This window comes from Carassius carassius, chromosome 2, assembly GCF_963082965.1.
Source record: "Carassius carassius chromosome 2, fCarCar2.1, whole genome shotgun sequence".
NCBI classification, from domain to species: Eukaryota; Metazoa; Chordata; class Actinopteri; order Cypriniformes; family Cyprinidae; genus Carassius; species Carassius carassius.
In genome coordinates this window covers 32,425,257-32,450,586 of record NC_081756.1, presented here as the reverse complement: position 1 = coordinate 32,450,586, position 25,330 = coordinate 32,425,257, and the positions used below count along the sequence as shown (strand labels likewise).

The 25,330-nt window shown below is 37.1% G+C and overlaps 2 protein-coding genes across 3 annotated transcripts in view; both read right to left on the bottom strand.

Moving 5' to 3' along the window:
- Positions 1-1,083: 1,083 nt before the first annotated feature.
- Positions 1,084-13,358, bottom strand: LOC132108618 (myocardial zonula adherens protein-like). 2 transcript variants are annotated; one of them, XM_059515253.1, is made up of 14 exons: positions 12,753-13,358; positions 11,910-11,984; positions 8,039-8,134; positions 6,688-6,807; positions 6,465-6,557; positions 5,790-5,903; positions 5,386-5,538; positions 4,893-5,018; positions 4,393-4,521; positions 4,217-4,311; positions 3,334-3,439; positions 3,099-3,182; positions 2,699-2,760; positions 1,084-2,609 (listed from the first exon to the last, which is right to left on the bottom strand). In XM_059515253.1, the coding sequence occupies exons 1-14, from the start codon at positions 12,819-12,821 to the stop codon at positions 2,282-2,284; spliced, it is 1,650 nt and encodes a 549-aa protein (XP_059371236.1). In that variant the 5' UTR covers positions 12,822-13,358; the 3' UTR covers positions 1,084-2,281. The 2 variants fall into 2 exon arrangements, with proteins under 2 accessions (XP_059371236.1, XP_059371235.1); XM_059515252.1 differs by having other exon boundaries at positions 2,699-2,805; positions 12,753-13,354.
- Positions 13,359-19,648: 6,290 nt separating this feature from the next.
- The window catches only part of LOC132108601 (cingulin-like protein 1), a 30,421-nt gene continuing 24,739 nt past the window's right edge, over positions 19,649-25,330 (bottom strand). The window contains exons 15-19 of the mRNA XM_059515251.1: positions 21,056-21,139; positions 20,785-20,909; positions 20,577-20,685; positions 20,280-20,443; positions 19,649-19,997 (exon numbers count right to left, since the gene is read on the bottom strand). Coding sequence (XP_059371234.1) covers positions 19,835-19,997; positions 20,280-20,443; positions 20,577-20,685; positions 20,785-20,909; positions 21,056-21,139 — 645 coding nt within the window. The 3' untranslated portion in view covers positions 19,649-19,834. The remainder of the gene's footprint in view (positions 19,998-20,279; positions 20,444-20,576; positions 20,686-20,784; positions 20,910-21,055; positions 21,140-25,330) is intronic.

The following is a 25,330-nucleotide window of genomic DNA, read 5'->3' as shown; positions in this document are numbered from 1 at the left end:
TGTAGGTTTGGACATTTTATTTATTTAACAATATACCCACTTATGTGTAAATATACAGGTGCATCTAAAAAAATATGTAATGTCATGGAAAAGTGCTTTATTTTTTGTAATTTAATTTAAAAAAGCAAACTTTCTAGAACTTTTTAGATTCATTGCACACAAACCGAAATATTTCAAGAGTTTTTTGTTTTAATTCTGATGGTTATGACTTACTGTTTAGGAAAAAAAAAATTAAGTATCACAAAAATTTTCATATTCAGATCAATCAAAAAAAAAACAAAGAATTACAAAACAGATACCTTTAAGATCTCTAAAGTAAGTTTAATTATGCAAACTAACAATATTATTGTTATGCTAACAATTTTTATCATTAATTTTTTTCATTACAAATTTTACTTTGGTGTGAAATATCACTATATTAGATACATTCTTAGAGGTATTTTTGACACTTTCTGTTGGTTGTAATGATGGATTGCTTGTTACGTTTGTATAAAAAGATATATTCATAGAATTAGTGTGTTAGTGTGGATAAATTGTCAAAATACTCAATTTCACTCAGTACTTTAAGTTGGGGCTCCTTTTGTATGGTCAATCAAGCACAGTAATATCATGGTCAGCAAACCACTTGGAAGTGGTTTTGGCACTGTGGGCAGGTGCTAAAGTCCTGCTGGAAAATGAAATCTGGTCAGCAGATGGAAGCATAAAGTGCTCCAAAATCTCCTGGTAGATGGCTGCATTGACTTTGGACTTGATAAATCCACTGAGCAACAGTCCAGTTCTTTTTCTCCTTACCCCAGGTGAACTGCTTCTGACGTTTCTGGTTCAGGAGTGGCTTGGTTCTTGGGATGTGACAGCTGTAGCCCTTTTCCTGAAGATGTCTATGTGGTGACTCTTGATGCGCTGACTCCGGCTTCAGTCCACTCCTTGTGAAGCTCTGCCAAGTTCTTGAATCGGCTTTTCCTGACAATCTTCCCAAGGCTGTGGTCATCCCTGTTGCTTGTGCAGCTTTTCCTACCACACTTTTTTTCCCCAGTCAACTTTCTATGAATATATTTTGATACAGCACTCTGTGAACAGCCAGCCCTTTCAGCAATAACCTTCTGTGGCTTACCCTCCTTGTGGAGGGTGTTGATGTTGTCTTTTGGACAAAAGTCAAGTCAGTAGACTTTCCCATAATTGTGGCTGCATGTTCTAAACTAACCCAAGAGGTACCCATTATTTATACTCAAAATGAATCAAACTAATCAAGCTCAAAATAGAATATTCAAATTTTTTTGAGATACTGAATTTATTTATTTTCCTAAGCTGTAAGTCATAACCATCAGAATTAAAACAAAACACAAAACTCTTGAAATATTTCAGTTTTTGTGCAATGAATTTAGAATATAAGAAAGTTTGCTTTTTAAATTAAATTACAAAAGATAAAGACCTTTTCCATGATATTCACATTTTTGAGATGCACATTTAGTGCTCAGTGAGCAAAAAATATTAATACCAAATGTAGTCTATAAACCTTCTTTTGCAGTCATCATAAAAGATGATGTGATTTTGGCAACTGAAGTGAGTCTTCAGAAAAGTGAATTAACCACAGATGCCTGCTTCCTCTCATCATTCTTCACTCTGTGCTTGGTTAATGCACTCCGGTCTAGAACAATGGGGGTCTATAAACAATGCTTTTTTAATTTTTTATTTTTTTAAAACTGGCCTTCTGAATGTTTTGAGTCGTCATAATGAAGGGAATTTGAGTCTTTGAATCAGTAACTCCAAGGGGGAAAAGTGCAACAGAGAGCGAGACCACTTATGTCAGCAATTCTCTTAGTACAATTAAAAATAACCATTTTAAACACATTAATACACACTGAAGAAAAAAAAATTGTCTATTACAAGACATGTACTGAGCTTTGATCACAATTGTTAGCTACCAACATTCATTTTCTCAAATATAGAGCTTATTATTGACTTTTTTATATAAAAAAATAATCTTTGGTGTAATACCCTTTAGAAAATAATCTAAACATGGTCTCAGAAAATGGAAATATAAATAGATAATTGTAAAATATGGAAAGCTATCACATAAAATCACATTTTTTTTGGTAAAAACAAAACAAAATAGAGTGCATGAAAACATACTACCAGGTTATTCACAGATCAGTAGGTTATTTACATATACTGTGTACTGTAATGTTACAAAAACAGTAAAAAACAACAACAACGATACTTCATGTCCCATAAGCTTCTGCTACTGCCATTTCAGTAAAACTTAATTCAATCAATGTTCATTTTAGAGCTCCATCAGCTTCATAAAAGGACTGTAGATCTGTGACGGGCCGGTTCTCGCTCTAGGACTGCTGGTAGAGGACAGTTCTGAGCCTGTTGGAGATTTGGAGTCCCCGTCTTCATGGCTGGTCTGAACAGAACTTGAAGATAGAGGTGCCGTTTGTGTGGGACTGGTTACAGTTTCTTGTGTGTTTACTGCTCTGGAGAGCAGTATTGAGCTGTACTGGCCAGGAGTGTATTTAAGAAGACTATAGTCCAGTCTGCTAGAGGATCTCATGGCCGATGAGATGGGGCTGGGTTGGACAGGAGTGACATATGGCAGCTCCTCAGATCTATACACACATGAAGAGCATGTGAGTGAAACCATGGCCTTGAAAGCCGTTTTACATTTCTTATGGCAAAGTGATCTTGCGCTCATTACCTAATGGGGAGGTCACAGCCAACTCCAATGTCCCGGGTGGCTGCTTTAGTCTGAGATGCTCTCTGTGTAGACACAAAATACTTCAACTTGTCTCCTAATTCATTATTCTAAGAGAAGAAGCAAAGCAAAGGACAGATTCAGACCATAGGCATGGGGAATTAAGTAGAGAATTATACATATAAAGAGGACATTGGACAAAGACTGATTGAGTTTAGATGTGTGAGAAAATCTGAACAACAACCAATGGGGCTCAAAAGAGCCCAGCTGACAGAACAGCAATGAATTCAAGTATAGTCACATTCAGGATGCTTATTCCAATCAATCTGTGCCTTTCTAGATTTGGTAAAGACGAGGGGCATGCAAAAATCACATCTTGCTAAATGGAAACCATTGTTCTTACCTCACATTCCACTAAGGCAATCCTGTCCAGCAGCTCAGCGATGAATATATCCTTCTGTGCAACTTTTGCTCTCAGTGTTTCAACCTGCGGAATTGTTTTTTTGTTTTATAATTAAAAAGACTGAATTACATTAATGGTGTCAGGATTTCTTGAAAGGAAATTTTTGTTTTGGATTATTTTTGTGTACATAGTAAGCTCTTTATTAGCAGAACAAACAGTCTCTGTAAATCCTCACCTCCTCTATCATGGCCTTAACCTTCCTCTGTTGAGAGAACACCATGTCATTGAGATGCTTTATTCGCTCTCTCAGTTCTGCTGCTTCTACTTTCAGCTGCTCGGACCTGAGAAAGAACATGGTGCTTAGGAGTTATATAATATATGCAAGAAATACTAAAATACAACTCAGTATTACTGGGTACTGTTCAGTATTAATGGGAGCTTTTTGGGAGAAAAAAACCCAAACAAACAAACAAACCTAAAAACTAATTATTTGGACAGATTTCTGCAATTAATTGTGATTAATCATAATTTATTTATGCATTTATTATTTTCACACTGAATCTACAAATTTATGTATTTTAAAACAATATTTTTTTTTACCCTAAATACTATAAATGAAGGCCAGTATAACTAATTCTGGGAATAAAACCAGTAATTATAGCCATTCATCATTACAGTATAACTGAGGACCAGAGCTAAACTACAAATTATTAGACTATTTCTTATTTATCGATTATTAACTATTACATAACATCGAAAATATTATAGCTACTTTTAATTTCAGTGAACCTTAAACAATATTCACACAAACCCATTATAATAAATGTGACATTTAGCCATGCTTGTGTTTGGTGATGTTTCTGTCCTGTCTCTATCAGGTATCAAGGATGTAAGCAACATGTAAGACAGTACATGTTTTTAACGCATTAAAAAGCAACTATCAATCGCTGAAATTCATGCATTATATTTCTTTGCCCTACTTATACTTATTATATGGTGTCTGGATATTATAGATCTTAAACCATCCACTGAAACCATCCTGAATTAAGGAAATATGACATCACCACTGGTTTCAGATGCAAACTTAGTATAGTTTAGGTATACATTAAATGCCTTACTGTTTGGCCACAGCTTTGTCTGCATTGTCAGTTTGGTCCATTCTATGCAAGCGTTGTTCACATTCACAAAGCTTTTTTATCAGGTCACCCTTCTCCTGTTATAAAGAGAGAAGTGCTGTATAAAAAGTTTCCTTCAGAGGTAACAGGCAAAGCCTGAGCCAACTGATATTATTTACCTGAGCCATGCAGTTTAGTAGCCTCTCAACCTCTGCAATTCTTCGATCTCTTTCAGCGATCTTTGCCTCAGCTATCTGAGCATTCCTCTCGGCCTCCTCAAGCCTCCTCATGTAGTCATCAAGCTGTGCCTGTGAACATAAAGGTCAAAACTAGTCATTTATTTGTCTCTGATCATCAGTCTTTGTCTTCATTCTCTCTGAAATCTTCACTTTCACCACTAGATGGCACCCTTAATTAGGAAAAAAAATGACAACATTTTTCTCTCTTCCCTGGTGAATAACTACAGATGTTTCCTGTTATGAGATTGGAATCCATACGCCCTGCGTGTGCAGTATAACACAAATGTAGTCTTTTTTACAGTGTGTCTGTAGTTATAAGAATCTTTCAAAAGTCTCAGACATTAAAGCGAATGCATTTTACACATTAGCATGCAGTGCAGCTCTTGTTGAACTAGTTGGACTGTAAGACATTATGAGTGTCTGTTCGGTTACATCTGTACCTGCAGAGCCTCTATCTCCTCTCTGTACTTCCTCTGCTGTTCTTGCAGCTGTTCCTCATATTCCCTCTGTAGCTGAGCACTCAACTCTTTCAAAGCTTGAGTCTTGGCCTCCTGAGAAGTCTCGACCTACATCCAAAAAGCATTTTAGTTGTCACATGTGAAAAACCATGCTATTTATGTAAAGAATTGACACTTGTAACTTTTGAACACAAATATTCCATGTACAGTACACGCTTAAAATGAAAGGTTTTCACAGCAATGCTGGCTACCTCAAAGACCCTTTCACTGAACTAGTATTTTTCTTAGTGTGAAGAACATTTTAGTAGTAGCTAGTAGTAGTTTTAGTTAGATCTCCGTTATCTACCATGAAATGTTTCTCTGTATTTGAAGAGAATGTTTCAATAACGAAAAGGAACATGGTATTATAATGTCTGTAACATGAAGGGTCTGCATAATAGTAAAAGTGCCGTGTAATATGTGTCTGTGGGTGCACCTGATTTTTGAGAGTCTGGTTTTCAGCCTGTGCTGCTGCTAGCTGTCTTTCCGTTTCCTTAAGTTTTTCCCCTGTCTTCTCCAACGAGCTGCGAAGAGCTTTCATCTCATCTCTGTTCCCCACACGATTTTGACAGCTTTCCAGCAATGATTTCTAAAACAGCCATCATCAACAGCAGCAGCACATACGCATTATATCAATCATAGGGACAAATATAAAGTTACTTTCTAAAAGCATGTGTATGCTGGCAGTAAAAAAAGAAGACGTTTTTTTTTTTTTTTTTTTACATCTTTCCCTTGTGACATTTAAATGTTGACCAGTCTAAGCATGTTCAAAAACAATGTCAAGAGTTTTTCTGAACAGAAAGCCTTTGTCAGTTGGCAGTGACCACACTGATGGTGTACCTGTAGATCAATGTTTGCAGATATGAGGGAGCTGTTCATGTGGTCAAAGCTCTCCATAGCTCCCGTTCTCGTCCTCACCTCTGACTCCAGGTAACGCTTATGAGAGTTGGCTGCCTGGGACAAACACAGTCAGCACATTGAGAACTTGTCATACCACTATAAAATGTATTTTTATGAAGCCTGACAGGGTAAGGTTTTGTGGTAGATAATATTCATAGGTGTTATCACACAGCTCTGTGGAATATTGATTGGTTAACTGGAACATGCAGGTAATTGAAATAAGGCCTTGCTTTCATGTCTCTTGTATCACTCTGTGGATATTCTTGTTTCATACACAACTGCAACAAAATCACACAGAAACGTGCACTGCAAATCAGGCCAAAGTCTTTTGTGCAAAAGTCTCGTAGTTTACTCAAAGCACTTCACTATTAATATTACTGTAATAATTTGCAGGGCTTGTCTTATCCCTGAGCTAAATTCTAAATTTATTTTTAGAACTATTATTAGTACATTTTTATTTTGTAGAATTTGTTTTATTTATTTTAACTTAGAAAATAATTTCAGATCAATATTTTAGGTCCATATATATATATATATATATATATATATATATACTGTATGGTGACTGGTGCATTATTCCTTCCTGAAACATTTGTCATGCTGTGTTTTGCTCACCTTTAATTCCTGAGTTAATGTTTGCACCGACTGCTGCATCCCTCCAAACTGGCCATACATCCGTTCTCTGACTTTTTCCAAAGAGTCACGTACCTTTGAGATAAGAAGGATGGTTTTAAGTTGTCTCCTTGCTGAATAGCAACAAGTATCTGCTAATTAGTTAAGCAATAACTAGTCTTCTAGTTACAAGTCACATTTAGCTAGGAAAAGTCTCTGCACGTACCTCTCTGATGTACCTCATCTCATCCCTCAGGTGACTGACAGACAACTCGCGTGCCATCACTTCCTGTTGGTGGCTGGTGCCTGTGCTCTGTTCCCGATCGATGCCATTGGTCATGGGGTGCTGAGGAAATAGGACCATAGGGCTCAGATTTCAGATTGTGAATATGTTTAAAAGGAGAGTGTGACACTTGTGTTTACAGCTGTGTGTTTATGCCTTTTGGAACATCCTGGTTGCAAAATTAGAGTGAGATTGATAGAGTATATTTGCGAGCGACACACTCTGGTATTTTAAGCATTGCTGCTGAGTGTTCACAAAGAGAGGTTGGGATGCAGACAGTCAGAATGGTCCTGAGTGAGGGTGTCATATTTCTGCATGCCAGTCGGAAAGAATAAAAACACTCTTTTATACAGTATCTACAGGTTCACCATGAATATATGAAAAGGAACTTGAAACTTGGAATGCTGTTGTGTTAACATTATACAGGGAAAGTACACAGAGAAAATATTTCTTTCTTGCCAATGCCAAGGAGGAAGGAAAGTTAAGTGAAAAAGCTGTCACAATAGCAAACCCTAGGAGCAACTACAGGTGAGAAGATCTCGCTCAAGGGCACAGCGATGGGGATCAATGGCCTTACGATTTAGTCTGGTTCTGCAGCAGGATTCTGGGACCTTTTTACACTGGGTCACTTATGTCTCTTAAGATTTAGTGTCTAAATGAGTCATATTTCATGTTTTGCATGCCTTGAGAAAACTCTTTTGTGAAATGTTTAATAAGTGAACAAGCATTTTACTGTGCAAAGAAAGCCCTGAAGCCATACTGTACAGATACCCTTCAGCTCATGCTTGCTGTGCAAACAATAACGCACTGAACTCAAATATCTATTGCAAAACCAGCACCTGTGTTTTAAACTACAACACTAACACAGATAAAATTAATATAACCGGGTGACACAAAAACATTCAAGCTTTTACTAAAATACTGTGTCTACTATCATTCAACGTTTTTAGGTTGGTAAATAGGCCTATTTCTAATATGCTGTTTGGTGCTCAAGAAATCTTTCTTCTTATTATCAATGTTGCTTTATATATATATATATATATATATATATATATATATATATATATATATATATATATTTAAGTTTCTCGGATGAATAGAAAGTTCCAAAGAACAGCATTTATTTAAATTAGATATATTTTGTAATATTTTACGTCTTTACTGTCACTTTACTGTCCTTGCTGAATTTTTGAAGTTCATATAATCATATATTAGAAGAATAAGAATATTAATCTTTACATAAGCATGGGTAATAGTAGTTTGTGTTTGTTTGTGTTCTCAGAAGCATTCATACCTTTTCTTCTTGTTGAGGTGATTCTCTCCCAGGGGGCCTTTCTCTCTGCATGAGCTCATTTTTATTTTTCCAGGAACCATTAACCAGTTTCTCGCCCTGTGATATAAAATATTTTATTTTTATAGGTCTTATCAAAATTTTCAGACATGTTAATGCTCGGGTGATACTTAGCAAACCAGTGTTACACATTGTTAAGGTAAAGGCATTATCAGAGGTTTTGCTCTTGGCAGATGTCTTCATGCAATTTATCAGAGATTTCCTATTTATTAGAAACCATATTCCATCTCTTACATGTTTGCAATTTTCACATCGTACTGAGGTGGACCAACACTGATGAAGTCCAGCTGTGATCACACTCTGTGGTATTCCCCTTTCTCTTCTCAAGGCATAGTTTCTCAGAACTGTAATCTCATTCATGTCATGACCACACCTCCTCAACGCTCCTCTCCAAAACAAAGCACAGAGCTTCAGCTACCTCACTGACAGAGACTGAATTCTGTCTCAATCTTTAGGGTGAATATGAGAATATCTCTTCATTAGAATATAGAATGAGATGTTGAGAAAATACGATTAATGTCTCTGTCTGATTCCGACTGAAGGGGATCAACATGTGGGAGTGGGTGGAAATAAGACAAAACAATGATGCCAGTGTTGTTCATGGCCTTCTGCACTGGGCTTCACTGAATTTGACAGATAATCTACAAAACACAACCCATGAGACTAAATCTGAGGTATTCAAACAGGGGAGAGTCATTTAAAATGTTGAAAATCGGATCTCTGATTTTGACCTTATGTGTAGTGATATGAGTTACGTGTAGAAATATTTGTGAATCATTTTGGGAATATAATTTAGCCAAATAAATCTAACAGAGGGATTAACCTTCTGGGGTGGCCATCCTGATATTACAGTGAAGCTTTATTGCTGTTAAAAAAATGGTTACTTCATAATAAAATATTAAAGGGATAGTTCACCAAAAAAAAAAAAAAAAGACAGTTCAGTCATTAATTACTAAGCCTCTTGTTGCTCCAAAACCAATCAACTTTAGTTTACAAATTAACATATTAAAAGATTACAAATTTTGTGCATCCATTAAAATGCAGATGCTTAAAAAGTTAATAAATCATAAAATTGTCAAATTAAATTTATCGTTTTCCCTATTTCATATTCTCCCTTGCTCATGTAATATTACTGATTGAATTGAACACTATTCAATGAGCTCTATTGTTGTAGTATAAAGATATACTCAAGGGTGTAAACTCAAGTCTAGCATCTGTGCTTTAAAGAACAGTAGGGTATATCTGTTTGTCTGCAGTGGGATGTGTTGATCCAGCTACCCTTGAGTACCACTCACATAAAGGTCACTTTCAAATGAAGCCCCCTTCTGTTGGCTAATTTGTGTGACAAATTTGAACTCAGTGCAAAATCTGTGTGGGTAGCGTAGTGTGATTGTAGTGTAGTCTTTCACCCTCACTTTTCCAGTTCTTCATCGGGCAGGCCTGGGTTTGGTGTATTGATGCTGCACACAGCAAAATGGCCACAGCTGGCCCTTCCCATGAGACAGACTCCGATAAAGCCATCAACAGTTTTAAGTTGGCAGAGCTCCTGGATTTATACTTCTCATTATAATATAGTATCTGGGTTGTGAAAGAGCATGATGTTCCCAAAGCAGCTCCTATCAGAGACCAAACAGGGTGGATATCAGTTGAACTTCAAGAGCTGCAGGGCGCAAGTTCCAGGCCAAGGTGCAGATCAAACCTCTCTTGTAAATGCAGACACACCTCTCTTAACTTCTTTCCCTGAACACCACTGTCTATAGAAGGCTTACAGCAACTACTGTCAAATACACCAATTAATTTGACACACAGACTCATGTAAACAAGCTTAAATGTAACTTTACCTCCCTTGGTAAATAGGTAACTCTCATTTCATGAGCTTTGTTTCGTGTGAGTCTGAATTAGGAGGTATTTCTCTAAATTAGAATTAGTACTTGTACTCGTAGGCTACTCATAAAGCTGCCCCAAAAGTCGATACTACACACCGTGAACAGAGCTGTGACCAGAAAACGACACAATGACAACAGAACAACAGAGAGTAGAATGAAGTTATTAAAGATTAAGGATATCTATGAATTACATGAAAGTAATTAATTTAATGAGCGAGCTAGAGAGAGAGAGAGAGAGAGAGAGAGAGAGAGAGAGAGAGAGAGAGAGAGCGCATTTCTATTGCATGATCTTGATTGCTGTTTGCTCCATTAGGGCATGCATTTGGATTAAAACTTAATCGTAAATATAAAACAAACAAAAAAATTATAGGAGCATTCACTATAAACAACATTTATTTTACACGTCAAGCATACACGATTACAGCAAAAGTGAAACTAGAAAACTGTGTGAAATGCGCTATGCTGGAAATGTCTTCTGCACCAATGCAAACGTGTGCGCGCTGCGCATGTTTAGCTTGCTCTAAAATTATGGTTTTTATTGGTACTCGAGTGTCCGCGTACAGTACCCGTGACGCAAATTAGATCACCAAAGTAAGGGCGTACTACTCATATAATGTATAAGGAGTGGTTCCCTTTATTACAGTATTGAGATGCTGCAATGGAGCTCTAATGCGCCATTTAAATGAACAGTGAAAGTAACACAAGCTTATACAATACATTTTAACAGGTATAATTAAGTGTGGAAATAACTGAAGGAAACAAACTAAAGCCAAATAAACAAAATTTTATTCTTCTTCTTCTCCTTCTTCTTCTTCTTCTTTTGTCTCAGTACCCAATATTTGTAAAAAAAAAAAAAAAAAAAAAGAAACAGAAAAATGGAAAAAGACATGCTGTGAAAATACAGGTATCGGTATCGGTTTTGGTGAATACCAAAAATGAAAACATCGGTATCGGACTCATTCTGAAAAAAGTGGTATCGGTGCATCCCTAATCTGCATGACTTCCCCTAACTTCCTTCTAAACATATTGGTGTAGTAAGTAAAGTGGCATTTAACTATGAATTCTTTGCATGCAGTTCCAAGAATGCAGGCATATCTGCATGTTTTTTTTTATCAGTAAAGATGTGTGACATGTTACAGGCTAGGCAGTATGGATCTATGATGCACAAACCAAGTGACAGACCAAAAAGAAGGAAACAGTCTCTGATTTTTCTCTCTGAAACAATGACCCAACATTCACAGACAAAACAATGTTGAAAATTTCCTGAAATTCCTTTCTGAAATTCCATCTTTCACATGCTTAAAAAGTAAGGCTAAAGTTAAATCCTTTAATTAAACCCTATAATTATTATTATTTCATTATTTTTTGATCCCTTTTGTCAATCATATTGTCATATATACATGTAAATATAAATAAATACATTTACACACTACCATTCAAATGTTTGCAGCCCAGTAAGATTTCTTTCATGTTTTTAAAAGAAGTCTTTAATGCCTACCAAGGCTACATTTATTTGATCCAAAAATACAGTAAAAATAGTAAAACTGTAAATCATTAAAACAGTTTACAAAAACGGTATTATAAAAAGTGCAGAAAACGTTTGGAATAAAAAGTTTAATATATTTAAATTGCTGAAAATGTCATACAGACTTAAACATCTTTATCCACCGACCCCTTGGAGCACTTTCAGGGATCTTGGATCGAGATCATCTCTAGCTGACGTGTCATAACGTAAAGAAATCAGCCATTTATGTTATCTTGTTGAGCTTATCCTGTTATCAGGCCATCATGCCATTTGTGGTACTAGCCAAACAGATTGAGGACTGTTAAGTCAGCGAAAAGAGGAAGTCTGTTATTTATGACGGAAAGAGATGGCTTGTGCCAATCTGTCTGGCTGCAAGAAGTTAACTTAAAAATATGATACTTACAGAGCTGACAGATTCATTCTGAGTTTTAGGACTGTCCTCAGGCCGGAGGGTTAATCTGAGACGCCTGAGTCTCCTCTGGTGGACGTCACACATAAACATAGCAGATGCAAAAAATAAACAGACAAACAAACAATGATTAGTCCCAATCTTAGTTTAATTAAGCAGACAATTGGATGATTGTTATCTCAGGAGAAAATGGGAGACATTTCACTGAAACCAAAACAAAAACGTAAAGTTATGTCAAGGATAATGCCTATCTATTACGAGAAATGTCGAGCATGAGAAAAAAAACAAGCTGCTCGAAGTGATTTTTATCACAGAGACAGATAGAATAACAAAACTGTAGTGAAATATGACCGCCCATAAACACTTCAATGATTAACCACTTCAGATGTGGCCGTCTATTCAATTCAAATCAACAACTACTACAGTCAAAAATGTGGTTCTCAGTGGTTTGATGCCCTCTCTACCATCTTAGTGCCATCTGAGATGATGTCAGTTGATTAGGTGTAAGAATGTCTCTGATTGGCAGCTGACCGCAGCAACAGTGGTTGAGCGCCAGGCCCTTATAAAATAAACATGACAGGGCCCTGCCTCCCAGGACCTCTCTGAATAACACAACGCAATAACACATCAACAACGTCTCATTAGCTTTGATATAGACGAGCCATTAGAGCTCAGTCCAGTGCATAAGTGACAGCCGAGAGACACAAGGACACAAGAGGACAGAAACTGAACCAAACATAGGCAAACGAACACTCTTACTGAGAATCAGTTATAATCAGACATTCGCAAGGAAACAAAATTCAAAAGAGAAAGAAAACGTGAGTGAGTGTTTCCTACCTCGTTGAGGTCTGGTATCTCAGTGGTGGTTGTGGTGCTGATGGCACCAGCCCTGCCATTTTGCAGCATGTCTACTTTGCACTGTCTACGCAACACATCCACAAAAACAGTATCAATGTCTGCCCTCACCACTGCAGGCTACACACCAAAGGAGGAGAAACCAGTGTGTGTGTGTGTTTGTGTGAAAGAGGGGAAGAATGGAAAAAAAGCTCCCTTCAACAGCTCTGCCAGAATTCCTTCCCCCGGATAAGACCGGCGACAGAAAGGGAGGGAAAAAGAGCCTCAGTATTCCAATGTGCAGAGGTCAGGAGAAACACAGCCCTCCAGTGTGCAGACAGCTCCAGAGTGACAGCGTCCCATACACACTCGTCCTCACTGAGAGAGAGAGAATGAGCTGTCAGTCTTTCAGTATCTCTGCTGGCTACTGTACGTAAGCATTGTTTCCCATCAGACCTGTTGAGCAACCTTTCAGCTGTGTGAGTTCTTCAGCTCCCACCTACCTGTAGCTGGCTGTTTTCGTGGGGTGGGGTTGATGGCACTGGGGTGGAGCCCTCTCCATTTCTACACAGGAAGGCGTCACACCTAAGGCCGGTTTCCCCACTTTTGATTGTAGTGTAGCTTGTGTTATTATGCTTAGAATAATTGTTGTGGATTTAAAGTGAATTTAATTTGGTAACCGGTTCATAACACTGACTAAATATGAGAAGTGGGAACAAACAGAAAAAAAATACTTCTGTTATCATAAACTCACCCTCATGTCATTCCAAACGTGTTTGACTTTCATTAATCTGTGGAAAGTAAAAAAATGACATTTTGAGAAACATCTCTGTTTTTGTGTTTTTTCATAGATCATACATTGCATTATAAGGTGCATTACATATACGTATACATAAAGGCTTGAGGTAAAGTATTAATGTTATTTTTTCATGCAAATCATGCAGCCCTAGGTTTTATTGATATTTATAGACTAGAGGCAATGCTAAGTTAGCATCTCTCCAGCTTTAGCAAATACTTTTTTAGCTAACACTTTAGTATAGGGTCCAATTCTCACTAATAACTAGTTGCTTATTAGCATGCCTATTATTAACATATTGGCTGTTTATTAGTGCTTATAAAGTACATATAATGCATGACATCCATAATCCTACCCAATACCCTAAACTTAACAACTACCTTATAAACTGTTAATAAGCAGCAATTTAGGAGTTAATTGAGGCAAAAGTCATAGTTAATAGTGAGAATTGGACCTCAAAATAAAGGGTGACCATTTTTTATTTTAATAGTTATTTTCAGTTCAGATGTTTATACAAACATATATACATGTATATATTATATTGATTTAAAATTTCTATTTGCACTTCTGGTTATGCTAACTGCATTTCATTGGCTATACTTGTACTCTGTACAATGACAAAACAGTAGAATCTGATCTAATCTAATCTTGCAACAATTAAATAAAGTATGAATATGGGCAGTATGGATGAAATCGTGATGTATTATATCGGCCATGTTGTCAATGTTACATGGCATACCGGTGTCAAAAAGGGTTTATCAGATGCACACTTCAGATTCTCGCTGAAAATAGTAGGTCATCTGGGTACATTTTGTTTTTCATGTTTTATAAATACTATGAATTCAGACAAACTACTTGTATCACATGCTGGTTTTCTCCTACTATAGGGAAGTATGCATATTCAAACACAGTGAGAATGTTTCTTTTTGGGTGAACTATCCCTTTAATAATTGTAATTATAATAAATTACCTGTAAATTACCTGTAATAAAAAACTGTTGCGCAGAACCCAATTGATGTTGCAGTCAGGCCGCACTGCAGATGCCTTGAACTTTGCTTGAAGAAATCTTTAATCTGTGTGATTTTGTTTGCTTAACATATCTCTCAAACTGCACAAGTCAATCATTAATCTTGGAAACAGATAGTCTACTACATGACCCAGTGTAATCATTAACCCTCCATTTTTGTGAGACGCACCCCTTGGAAAACAAATACAAGCTATAAATCTTGCATCTTATTGTTTTTTTCCCCATCACAACAAACCTTCATCACAGGGATAAATGGGCCAATTGAGTCACAATCAATTTTTTTTACATGACACAGGTCTTGACTATCTATAGAAATCCATGATCAGCTCAAGCAGCATGTGAAAGATCACAGGGATTATATTTTACGCCTTTCAAAATGGAAAACAGGCACCAATCAATGGGATACTAAAATAACCATAAAGCATTGTGTTTGTCACCGTGTCTGTCAGTGAACTGTGCCCTAATATTTTGTTGCTTTATTAATTAATTAATTGACAAACTGCCCATATATGGTGATATATTCAAGGCTAAGTTAGTAGAAGCTGTTATGGCAAGTGTCACTTCACAGGTTATTTTCTAGGAAGTTTAGTTCTACATACAAATATAGATAAGACATATCCTTACTACAACTACACAAATTCTTCTTAGAAAAAGTCAGTCGACTCATGTTCCTAACAAGTAGAATCGATTCTCGTGTTCTCACGCAAACCTTTTTTGAGTAGGCGTCTTTCTATTACATATTTCACAGATAGCATCCCCGAAATCGTTGGTTCGTGTTTTTTGAGTGATGATGTACTATGAAAGCAAAATTATAATCATATTCACTCACGAGATGACTCCGTCATATCAGGAAACAAATAAACGCTGGGCGTCAAGTGTGTTGCGAGGGCCTTAGTGTTGAGATGACATGACCAGATTAATTCTCATCTTTGACTTTTACAATTTGGCAGACAACATGCGAGTGAATTTCCCGATACAGTCATTATACAGTCGACTCCAAATGAGTTGAAACCTTGACTCTATAACTATTTTGTAGCCTAAGCGGTTATCATGATATAAAACTGGATTCTTCTGTTCTAATGACTCTTTCTTAAATGGGACACTCGGCTCAAACTGTTGGCCTTCCAATAACCATCACATACTTAGAAAAGGTGGGACACTCTGTGTAGTAAAATGCCTGTTATTGCAAGTTTCTCCTTCATGCTACTAGCCTATTGCCTATGGTTGTGTAATTTTTAATTGGGCTATGATTTTTTTCTTGCGACCCAGCCTGTTTCTTTTAACAACTTCCAATAGCACAGGACGAACAAATGTTAAAACTAACTTTAATATTTATCTACAAATCATTATATGAGCCTTCAATATTTATGTTTTATGTTAATATAGCAAGTGTTAGGGTAATGTTGCAGAACAACTATTTAAAGCATTGTTTGCTTCAAGGTCTGCGGGCTTGTAAACAGTGCTTACTGTAGGTGTTAAAGCACACAGTACCTGCATAAATCTGAATGGCTTATACAGTAACTACATAAATTATCCAGGGGAGCTATTGGCTGTTTTAGAGGACAACACACATTACAGCTTTTTCTTGGCTGTGGAGTTTTCCTCATTAATGCTAAAACAGGATATAGCATATGGCAGATTAATTCTCCCCTATAGTCTGACCTGAAGATACATCTTTCTAACCATGTGAATTATTATTTTCAGTTCAGATCCATCACTTCTCACAACACAACATTATCGGTAAAAACTGTTACATCCATTCAGTTCACCTCACCAACAATTTACGAAATGAAAATGTAAATTAGAAGCCTACATGTACCCATTGTGTTATTTACGTATTATTACCTTACTTAGCTGGTCCAACTAGATGGAGTGGATTCCCTGAGGTGCAGATCACACACATTTCTAAGATGAGGAGTGACAACAGCAAAATGAAGAAAAACAGAGAGAGGGAGAAACAGAATGCAAATGTTTGTTTGGAGAGGTTTTGGATCATTAATGTCACAATTAATGTCATTAATGTCACAGCAGATGTTTTTTGAGTCGAGTCTGCCTACAGTGAATTTCAGTAAGACTGTTTTTATTCAGCAAAGATACATTAAATTCATCCAAAGTGACAGTCGAGACATTTATAATGTTACAAAAAGTTTATTTTCCAAATAAATGCTGTTCTTTTGAACTTTCTGTATAAAACGGATCACGGTTTTAACAAAAATATTAAGCAGTACAGCTGTTTTTTAATAAAAGAAAAGTTTCTCGAACAAAAAGTCAGGTTAGACTGATTTCTGAAGGTTCACGTGACCCTAAAGACACAAGAATAAATTACATTTTTTTAAATTGTAATAAAATGTCTTATAATTATGAAATGAAATATAATATTTTAACTGTTAAAATATAATATTTTAATTGTATTTTTGAGCAAATAAATGCAGTCTTTGTAAACATAATCAATAACATTCCAAAAATATTACTGACCCCAAACGTTAAATGGTACTTTAATTAACAGTTTAAATAAACTGAGAATCAGAAGTTTTCCTCTAAATGAACTTCATTTAATAAACCAGCAGGAAGCCAAAGGTAGCTCAAGGGCATTTGACAGGATAACAAAAAAAAAAAAAAACATGAGCGTGAATGGAAAATGGAAAATGGAAAACCAAAGACAGAAACAAAAGAAAGAAAGGGCAAGAGAAATTCTGTTCTCCTGTGCCCTGTTTACTCTCTTTTTGTTCATCTCAAGACACAATAAAGATGAGGACGTCCTCCAGAATGAGCAAACAGTGGTGTGAATAGATGAATTTGAAATACAAAATGAGCAAACAACTTCCTGTTCTCATTCAGATCAGTGATGGACCGGCCCCTAATAGAGCCCGTCTGCTAGGGGCCACTGCACAATATTAGAATTCAGTAGTCTGCTGATCATAAATGATCACTCCCGCCAGGGACAGGAGATGCCCCTGATGACTGTTCAATCAAGCATCTCCAGTCTATTTATTAGCGATGTTTGCTAAGGCAAACATACTTTGCAATTGCACATTCTTAGGGTTAAGGATTTGAACAAGTTTTCAGAACAAAGGAAATAACTTAAATCATAGATCCAAAGTGACTGGACTTTTAACCTTTTAAAACACCCCCCTCACAACACACAATATAATGGCAAAGTTTTCTGAAAAAGCGCAAATCACATTTTTATTAGTATTTCAAAAGGCATACAATCTGTGACTAATGATCTAATGATGCAGGTATGTATCTTGTAAAGTTGACTGACAGCCCGATGGTGTCATTATAATCTGTTTATAATTATTTTACTTTTTTTTTTCAGTGCCACATGAAGAGGTGTTACCACAGTCATATTATTTACATCAGTCGATGTTGGCAAAATAATAATAATCAAAAATCAATACTAAAAACCCCATTGCTCTTGAAACGTGTTTTCAGCACTGTTGGTTTGTTCCAGAAGGTTAATGTATAATATTAAGTCACTGTGAACTTCTGTATTGTGACGTTTAGATGTTTAAATTTGCAGTACTTCTCAATGACCAGAAGAGAGCAGTAGATCGCCACATCTCAATGTTGATAAAACGACTTAAGGATACATTGCTAGCCTATGAAAGAAACTGTTTTGATCACCAAACCTCTCTCTCTCTCTCTGTGTGTGTAGTGGGCTTGGAATTTCAAGAATCTTGGGACTTCAGGATAGTTTCCATGTCAGCCCCACCCTGATAAGTTAAGGTTTTGTCAAGAATCTCTGCACATCAGGAGGTTAGTTTGTTTGTGCTGTAACAATACAGACCAGATCTCAAGACAACAGCCAAAGTATTTACAATCAATGGGGCTCGGGGTCTCTCCTCCTCGGCTCAGCTGTAAAGAGATGCACAGTATGCAAATGCAGCAACATTAGGGGAGGCATTTATTTTTTTCTCTTTTTGCTCTTCTACAAGACCTGTATCAGTTTGGTTTCTCTAGTTAAAGGCACAATAGGATCAGGATCTAGACTTTAAACCGTGATTCTTCTCAACCTTTTGACTACAAGACCCTCCTGGTTGAGAACAACTGGACTAGAGAACATAATTTAATACACATTACTGATTATGAATTACTTCCAGTACATTTTAAATTATAATAAGAGGAAACCAAGCATTATAAAATAAACAATGATCATCATGGGAATAACTGGAGCTTATTTCTTTTTTTTTTCTTCTTTTTTTTATGTAGCTGTGTACAGAGAGGTAGGTTTAACTTTTGAACCTTAAAAAACTAACTAATAATAGTGCTTTTGTTCCATTAAACAACATTTAAGCACCAGAGACACAAAGAGTTCACTTCCACATACAGTGCAAATCATCACAGTCTTCTCAAAGGGTGATTGTCAACACAGTAATATACAAGGCTTGCATAAGGAAAAAGAACCTCTTTTCTTTTCCAACTCTGAAACAACAGGAACACAGATGATTTCACATTTGTGCAGGTACAGGGCAGCATCCCATGGGTAGCAAAAAAGGTACAATGAAACCAGTTATAAAGGTTATATAATACAAAAGGCTCATATGGTTTATCCATAACACTGTTTTGTTTCATAAAGGAATAAAAAATCCTGGAAACATAAATGCATCAATACAATGTAACATATTTCAGGTCTACTGATTGGTGTAGCTAGTTGCAACAGAGCCTCGCTGTACATTTTCAAGGTGCTGTCTGGAATAATGCTAAAAATGAACCCAACATTTACAGAAGTGAAAGCGGCTTCAGATGAACAGAAAAAAAATAACATTAAAACTGCTTGTTCATAAAAAATAAAAATAAAAAAGTTACTCTAAAGCTATAACTGTGTTTTCATATATGAAAATTCCCTCATACATAAATCCCTTAATATTTATTGTCTGAACTGCCTTCAGATCTGTCCGTCCCTCACATTCCAGATAGTTAAATAACACATTTTTGCATAATTTAAAGGCTGTTTATGTCAGTGTCAATTAGTGGAACTGCAGAATTAACATGTTTAACAGTTTAATAAAAGAAAAGAAAGAAAAAGAAAATGCAAATGACAAACATTGTATTGTACACAGATATATAGTGCTATACAGTATCAATAGGGTTGAACACATAAAAGATTACTTGTACAAAAACCTAGCAAAAATATATCATCATGGGGAAAAGGCAGTGGGATTAGGCTCATGATTAAATTGTGGCAAAGAGTTTATAACAGAGCACAAATTTATCTTTGCACCTTTCTTAAGAACTCCTTTCCAGCTTCCAGTCTTTTTTTCACTGAGAGAATTTGGAGATGACGGCGTCCTGACTGCTGGAGCGTTTGTAGCCGGATGAAGAACTGAAGTAGGTCTCACCATCAGTGCTGATGTCATCATCGTCATCATCATCATCAACATCATCATCGGCATTCAGGACTGGTGCCGAGTTGTTCTTACGCCTTGTGGATCAACAAATAATTATATATATTAATTATATATATAATAAACATTTTTAGTCAGGTTAAGGAATGTGAGTACACAGGTGCATCTCAATAAATTTGAATGTCGTGGAAAAGTTCAACTCAACAGGAATTCAACTCAAATTGTGAAACTCCTGTTTTAAATATTTTCAATGCACACAGACTGAAGTAGTTTAAGTCTTTGGTTCTATTAATTGATTTTTGCTCACATTTAACAAAAACCCACCAATTCATTTATCTCAGTAGCGTTCGAATGGTTACCTCATCTCACTGCGCAGTGCTTTGAGCTGACTCTGGAGTTGTTCGTTGGCCTCCTGCTGCTCCTCCAGGTCTCTCTGCAGTTTCTTCTTGTTGTGTTCCAGTCGGTCGATCTCCTCCTCCGCCTCATCCATTTGTCTCTTCAGGGCCTTCAGACGCAGGTTCAGCTACACACATACAGCACCACATCAGATAAGGGCTACACATCACATCTCAACATTGCTGCACACGCCTAAAAGGACCCATTAAATATTATTTCCAAAAGGTTGTTTTCCTCTCTGAGGAGCAATGTTTACTGACCTGATCTTTCTGATCCTGCAGTGAATGCTGCTCTTCCTCCACTTGCATCATCATTTCTTTCACTTTGCGCTCTAGACGACGATTCGCCAGCTGCAGGTTACTCCGTTCCCTGTATTAATCAAGTTAGTTTTTTAATACCAGACATTTTACAAAAATCCAAATGATATGATGTGTAGGACACACTAAATGCATTCGTTTTCTCATTTACTTCTCCTCTGCTTCCAGTCTCTCCTCCAGTTCCTGTATACGGTTCTCCAGCTGGGGCACCGATCCCTCTTTATTAGGCTTGTGAGATCCCTCCAGATATGCAATCCTGCTCTTTAGATCCTTATTCTTAACACACAAAAGGAAAAGGAATGTATAATTATATATAAAGTTACAGGTGCAGAGTTTTGCTAGTTTGAGAGGTCAGGAGCTACAGGAGCAGAGGACGGTTGGTTTAAGGCATCGATCAGAGTCAGATGCGTTTGTTTTTTTACCTGTCTCTCCAGGGATATCTTGTCACACTCCACTTCCTGCCTGCTGGCTCTTTCCTGCATCAGCTCATTCCTCATCTGCTCGAACTGTCACACGAACACAGCGACACAAACCTTAACGCACCACACCAACAACAACAAAACACTCCTCCCGAACTAAAAACATGCCAGTGCGTGAAGACTTCTCGATCTTGTCCATTTACATTTTGCTTTACAACCATTGCTAAAAGCAGCCCTGAAAGGCCATAATATCATTATTCGTTTGATGACAATTTAATATTTTTCATATAATAAAAATTATTCACTTTATGACAGTATTTCCACACACAATACCAAAAATATACCGTAAAAAAGGATTAGCAAAGACATCTTTACAAAATATTATAGAATAAGTAAAAGACAGAAAGATCTGGGCTAATGCAGCAGGGGACTGCTTACATCTTGTACAGGTGGGGTTGACAGAGGGGAACATTTATGTACCACTTCAAATTGAATAAGGTTGTGTCTAGCACAAATAGAAGATCAATGAATTCTATGTATAGCCTCATTCCATTCCTCGTCCGTCAGGCAGATATTAAGATCCAGTTGCCAGGAATCTCTTAGTGCAGTTACACAAGTGGATAAAAATAAAGTTTTGTATATGAGCCAGAGCCGGTTCCTCTTTGTTCTGGGTCATCAGGAAAAAGTTGATCCAAAGGGTTATGTTATTCCAAAGATAAGACAAGATTATCTTATTTAAATGAGCAAAAAAGATTTCCAAATGTAAATCGGTATGGTTTATAATTATTTAGGGCGCGTGAAATGGGGAGCTTGGACAGTTTTTCAAGGGATATCCTATTTTTTTTATTATTTTTTTTTACAGCTCAGAAAAATCTTTTCTGCGCAATTTATATGAAATAATTCACTCTTAAGAGAGGTTGAGTTACACCCCGAAATGCGACTGAAACACTCAAGTACAGTCCTAACATTAAGGAGTTATGAGGATCTGCGATAAATAGAAGCAAGACATCTGTATAGAGGAAAGGTTTGTGGTCTCGGTCCCCCCTTGGTATACCCTGGATATCTGAGGTTAACCTCAGCAAAATGGCTTGAAGTTCAATCACCATTGCAAATAATAAGGGGGATAGAGGGCAACCGTCTCTAGCTCCCCATAATGATGGAATTTCTCAGGAATTATTTGAAATAACATTATAAATGTATTTCCAGTCACTTTTGGTCAATTTAATGCATCCTTGCTGAATAAAAGTATTTATTTCTTTCAAAAAACCTTGGTGTAGTACAGTATTGTATGTAGTTTACATTTCTAAAGGATTTTATAGCTTGAATTGAAATTTCTAAAAGTCATACTGTAGTTGTGGACTTGGAGCAATTACATCAATTTGTAGATATTCACTCTCTTTTTTCAGTACAACCCGAATTCCAGATAAAATGGGACGTTTTTTAAATTTTAATAAAATGAAAACTAAAAGACTTTCAAATCACATGAGCCAATATTTTATTCACAATAGAACATAGATAACATAGCAAATGTTTAAACTGAGAAAGTTTACAATTTTATGCACAAAATGAGCTCATTTCAATTTTGATTTCTGTTACAGGTCTCAAAATAGTTGGGACGGGGCATGTTTACCATGGTGTAGCATCTCCTTTTCTTTTCAAAACAGTTTGAAGACGTCTGGGCATTGAGGCTATGAGTTGCTGGAGTTTTGCTGTTGGAATTTGGTCCCATTCTTGCCTTATATAGATTTCCAGCTGCTGAAGAGTTCGTGGTCGTCTTTGACATATTTTTCGTTTAATGATGCGCCAAATGTTCTCTATAGGTGAAAGATCTGGACTGCAGGCAGGCCAGGTTAGCACCCGGACTCTTCTACGACGAAGCCATGCTGTTGTTATAGCTGCAGTATGTGGTTTTGCATTGTCCTGCTGAAATAAACAAGGCCTTCCCTGAAATAGACGTTGTTTGGAGGGAAGCATATATTGCTCTAAAACCTTTATATACCTTTCAGCATTCACAGAGCCTTCCAAAACATGCAAGCTGCCCATACCGTATGCACTTATGCACCCCCATACCATCAGAGATGCTGGCTTTTGAACTGAACGCTGATAACATGCTGGAAGGTCTCCCTCCTCTTTAGCCCGGAGGACACGGCGTCTGTGATTTCCAACAAGAATGTCAAATTTGGACTCGTCTGACCATAAAACACTATTCCACTTTGAAATAGTCCATTTTAAATGAGCCTTGGCCCACAGGACATGACGGCGCTTCTGGACCATGTTCACATATGGCTTCCTTTTTGCATGATAGAGCTTTAGTTGGCATCTGCTGATGGCACGGCGGATTGTGTTTACCGACAGTGGTTTCTGAAAGTATTCCTGGGCCCATTTAGTAATGTCATTGACACAATCATGCCGATGAGTGATGCAGTGTCGTCTGAGAGCCCGAAGACCAAGGGCATCCAATAAAGGTCTCCGGCCTTGTCCCTTACGCACAGAGATTTCTCCAGTTTCTCTGAATCTTTTGATGATGTTATGCACTGTAGATGATGAGATTTGCAAAGCCTTTGCAATTTGACGTTGAGGAACATTGTTTTTAAAGTTTTCCACAATTTTTTTACGCAGTCTTTCACAGATTGGAGAGCCTCTGCCCATCTTTACTTCTGAGAGACTCTGCTTCTCTAAGACAAAGCTTTTATAGCTAATCATGTTACAGACCTGATATCAATTAACTTAATTAATCACTAGATGTTCTCCCAGCTGAATCTTTTCAAAACTGCTTGCTTTTTTAGCCATTTGTTGCCCCCGTGCCAACTTTTTTGAGACCTGTAGCAGGCATTAAATTTTAAATGAGCTAATTAAGTGGATAAAAGTGTAAAATTTCTCAGTTTAAACATTTGCTACGTTATCTATGTTCTATTGTGATTAAAATATTGGCTCATGTGATTTGAAATTCCTTTAGTTTTCATTTTAATAAAATTTAAAAAACGTCCCAACTTTTCCGGAATTCGGGTTGTAGTTAAAAAATTTAAAATGTTCACATTTTTCTATAATTTCTCCAAACCAAAAACATTTCTCATGGACATCATGATCATGATATTTCTTATCAAAGCATGAGATGCACAAAAGATGTTCAAAATGTAGAAAGAACTTGCCTTAGGACAGTGAAGACAGATGTAGATGAAGGGATTCAAATTGAAAAGGAGATCGATAGAGAGAAGATGGCTCTTTTCGTCTGCTGCCAGGCACTAAGAGTGGATGATATTTTATGCCAATTAGCGCATGACAGCGGGGCTCAGGGATGAGGGATGGGCCGCGTGTGCCGCTCTCCCCTGCAGGGAGCTGCGTCAGCAGAGCAGAAAACACACTGAAACTAATCAAAGCACGAGAGCGATACAGACAGAGAGAGAAAGAGAGAGCATGTGAGCAAAGAGTGGGAGATTACTCTCATTTAGACAGCCGCTCGTGCACCTGCTGCCTTGGACGCAGGTGTGCCCAACCTGACACCAACCCCCACTTCTGTTACTCCACAGAGCCCTCTACTGTTTCCACAGACACTCACCTCGGCCGGAGTCTAACACTATTGTGTCATCATATTCGCCTCGATTCTCTATTTCCAGACAATTAAAAAAAGCTCACACGCTCCACTCCTTATTAATCTATTAATCACATCTTCAGCCCTGATCTAGATCTGTCACTTTTTAAGGAGTCTAAATGTGGTGCGTCAGGTGCAATCGGACCAAACAATAAAAAAGGGGGGAAAAAATTGGGCTACATGTGAAAAAAGTTTTAAAAAGGTTATAGGTCCAACCAAATGATGCATGATCCTAAAATGTCTCAATTCAAAAAATAAACCTCTGCACATAAAAGTTTGGTCTTGCTTCCATAAAAAGCAATGTACCAACACTTCAAGTCATTGACATTGTAGAACCAGACCTTGTTTCTCAGGAAACGTGCGTCATTGTTTCCTAAGTTTGCAAAATGTTCCCTTTACTGGGATTGTCTTTCAGGAAGGAAGAATTCTCTCCGGCGATTCTAGATGATTTGCTAAAATGCGGTGTAGCTGAGTAAGCTTTGCTTCTGGCCAGCTTGAGATGCATGGCCACTTGCATATTATGTCTGAAGTGGAGCTTTAGAGAATGCTCTTACTTGATGCCAGAAATTCGGACAGGCACTCTTTCACCAAGAGGCAGGCTGCCAAAGAGAACAATTACACAAGCACCGTCTCTCACACTCCATCGTTCTCTTGCTCTGGTGTGAATTAACTCTGAATCTCAAGTGCAC

Excerpts from the sequence above, each read along its gene's own strand:
- LOC132108618 (XM_059515252.1), bottom strand. The coding sequence starts at position 12,821 with ATGCTGCAAAATGGCAGGGCTGGTGCCATCAGCACCACAACCACCACT. Across the intron at positions 6,808-8,038 it reads CACCTCAACAAGAAGAAAAG|CACCCCATGACCAATGGCAT; the intron begins GTATGAATGCTT and ends CTATTTCCTCAG. Across the intron at positions 6,558-6,687 it reads AGATGAGGTACATCAGAGAG|GTACGTGACTCTTTGGAAAA; the intron begins GTACGTGCAGAG and ends CTTATCTCAAAG.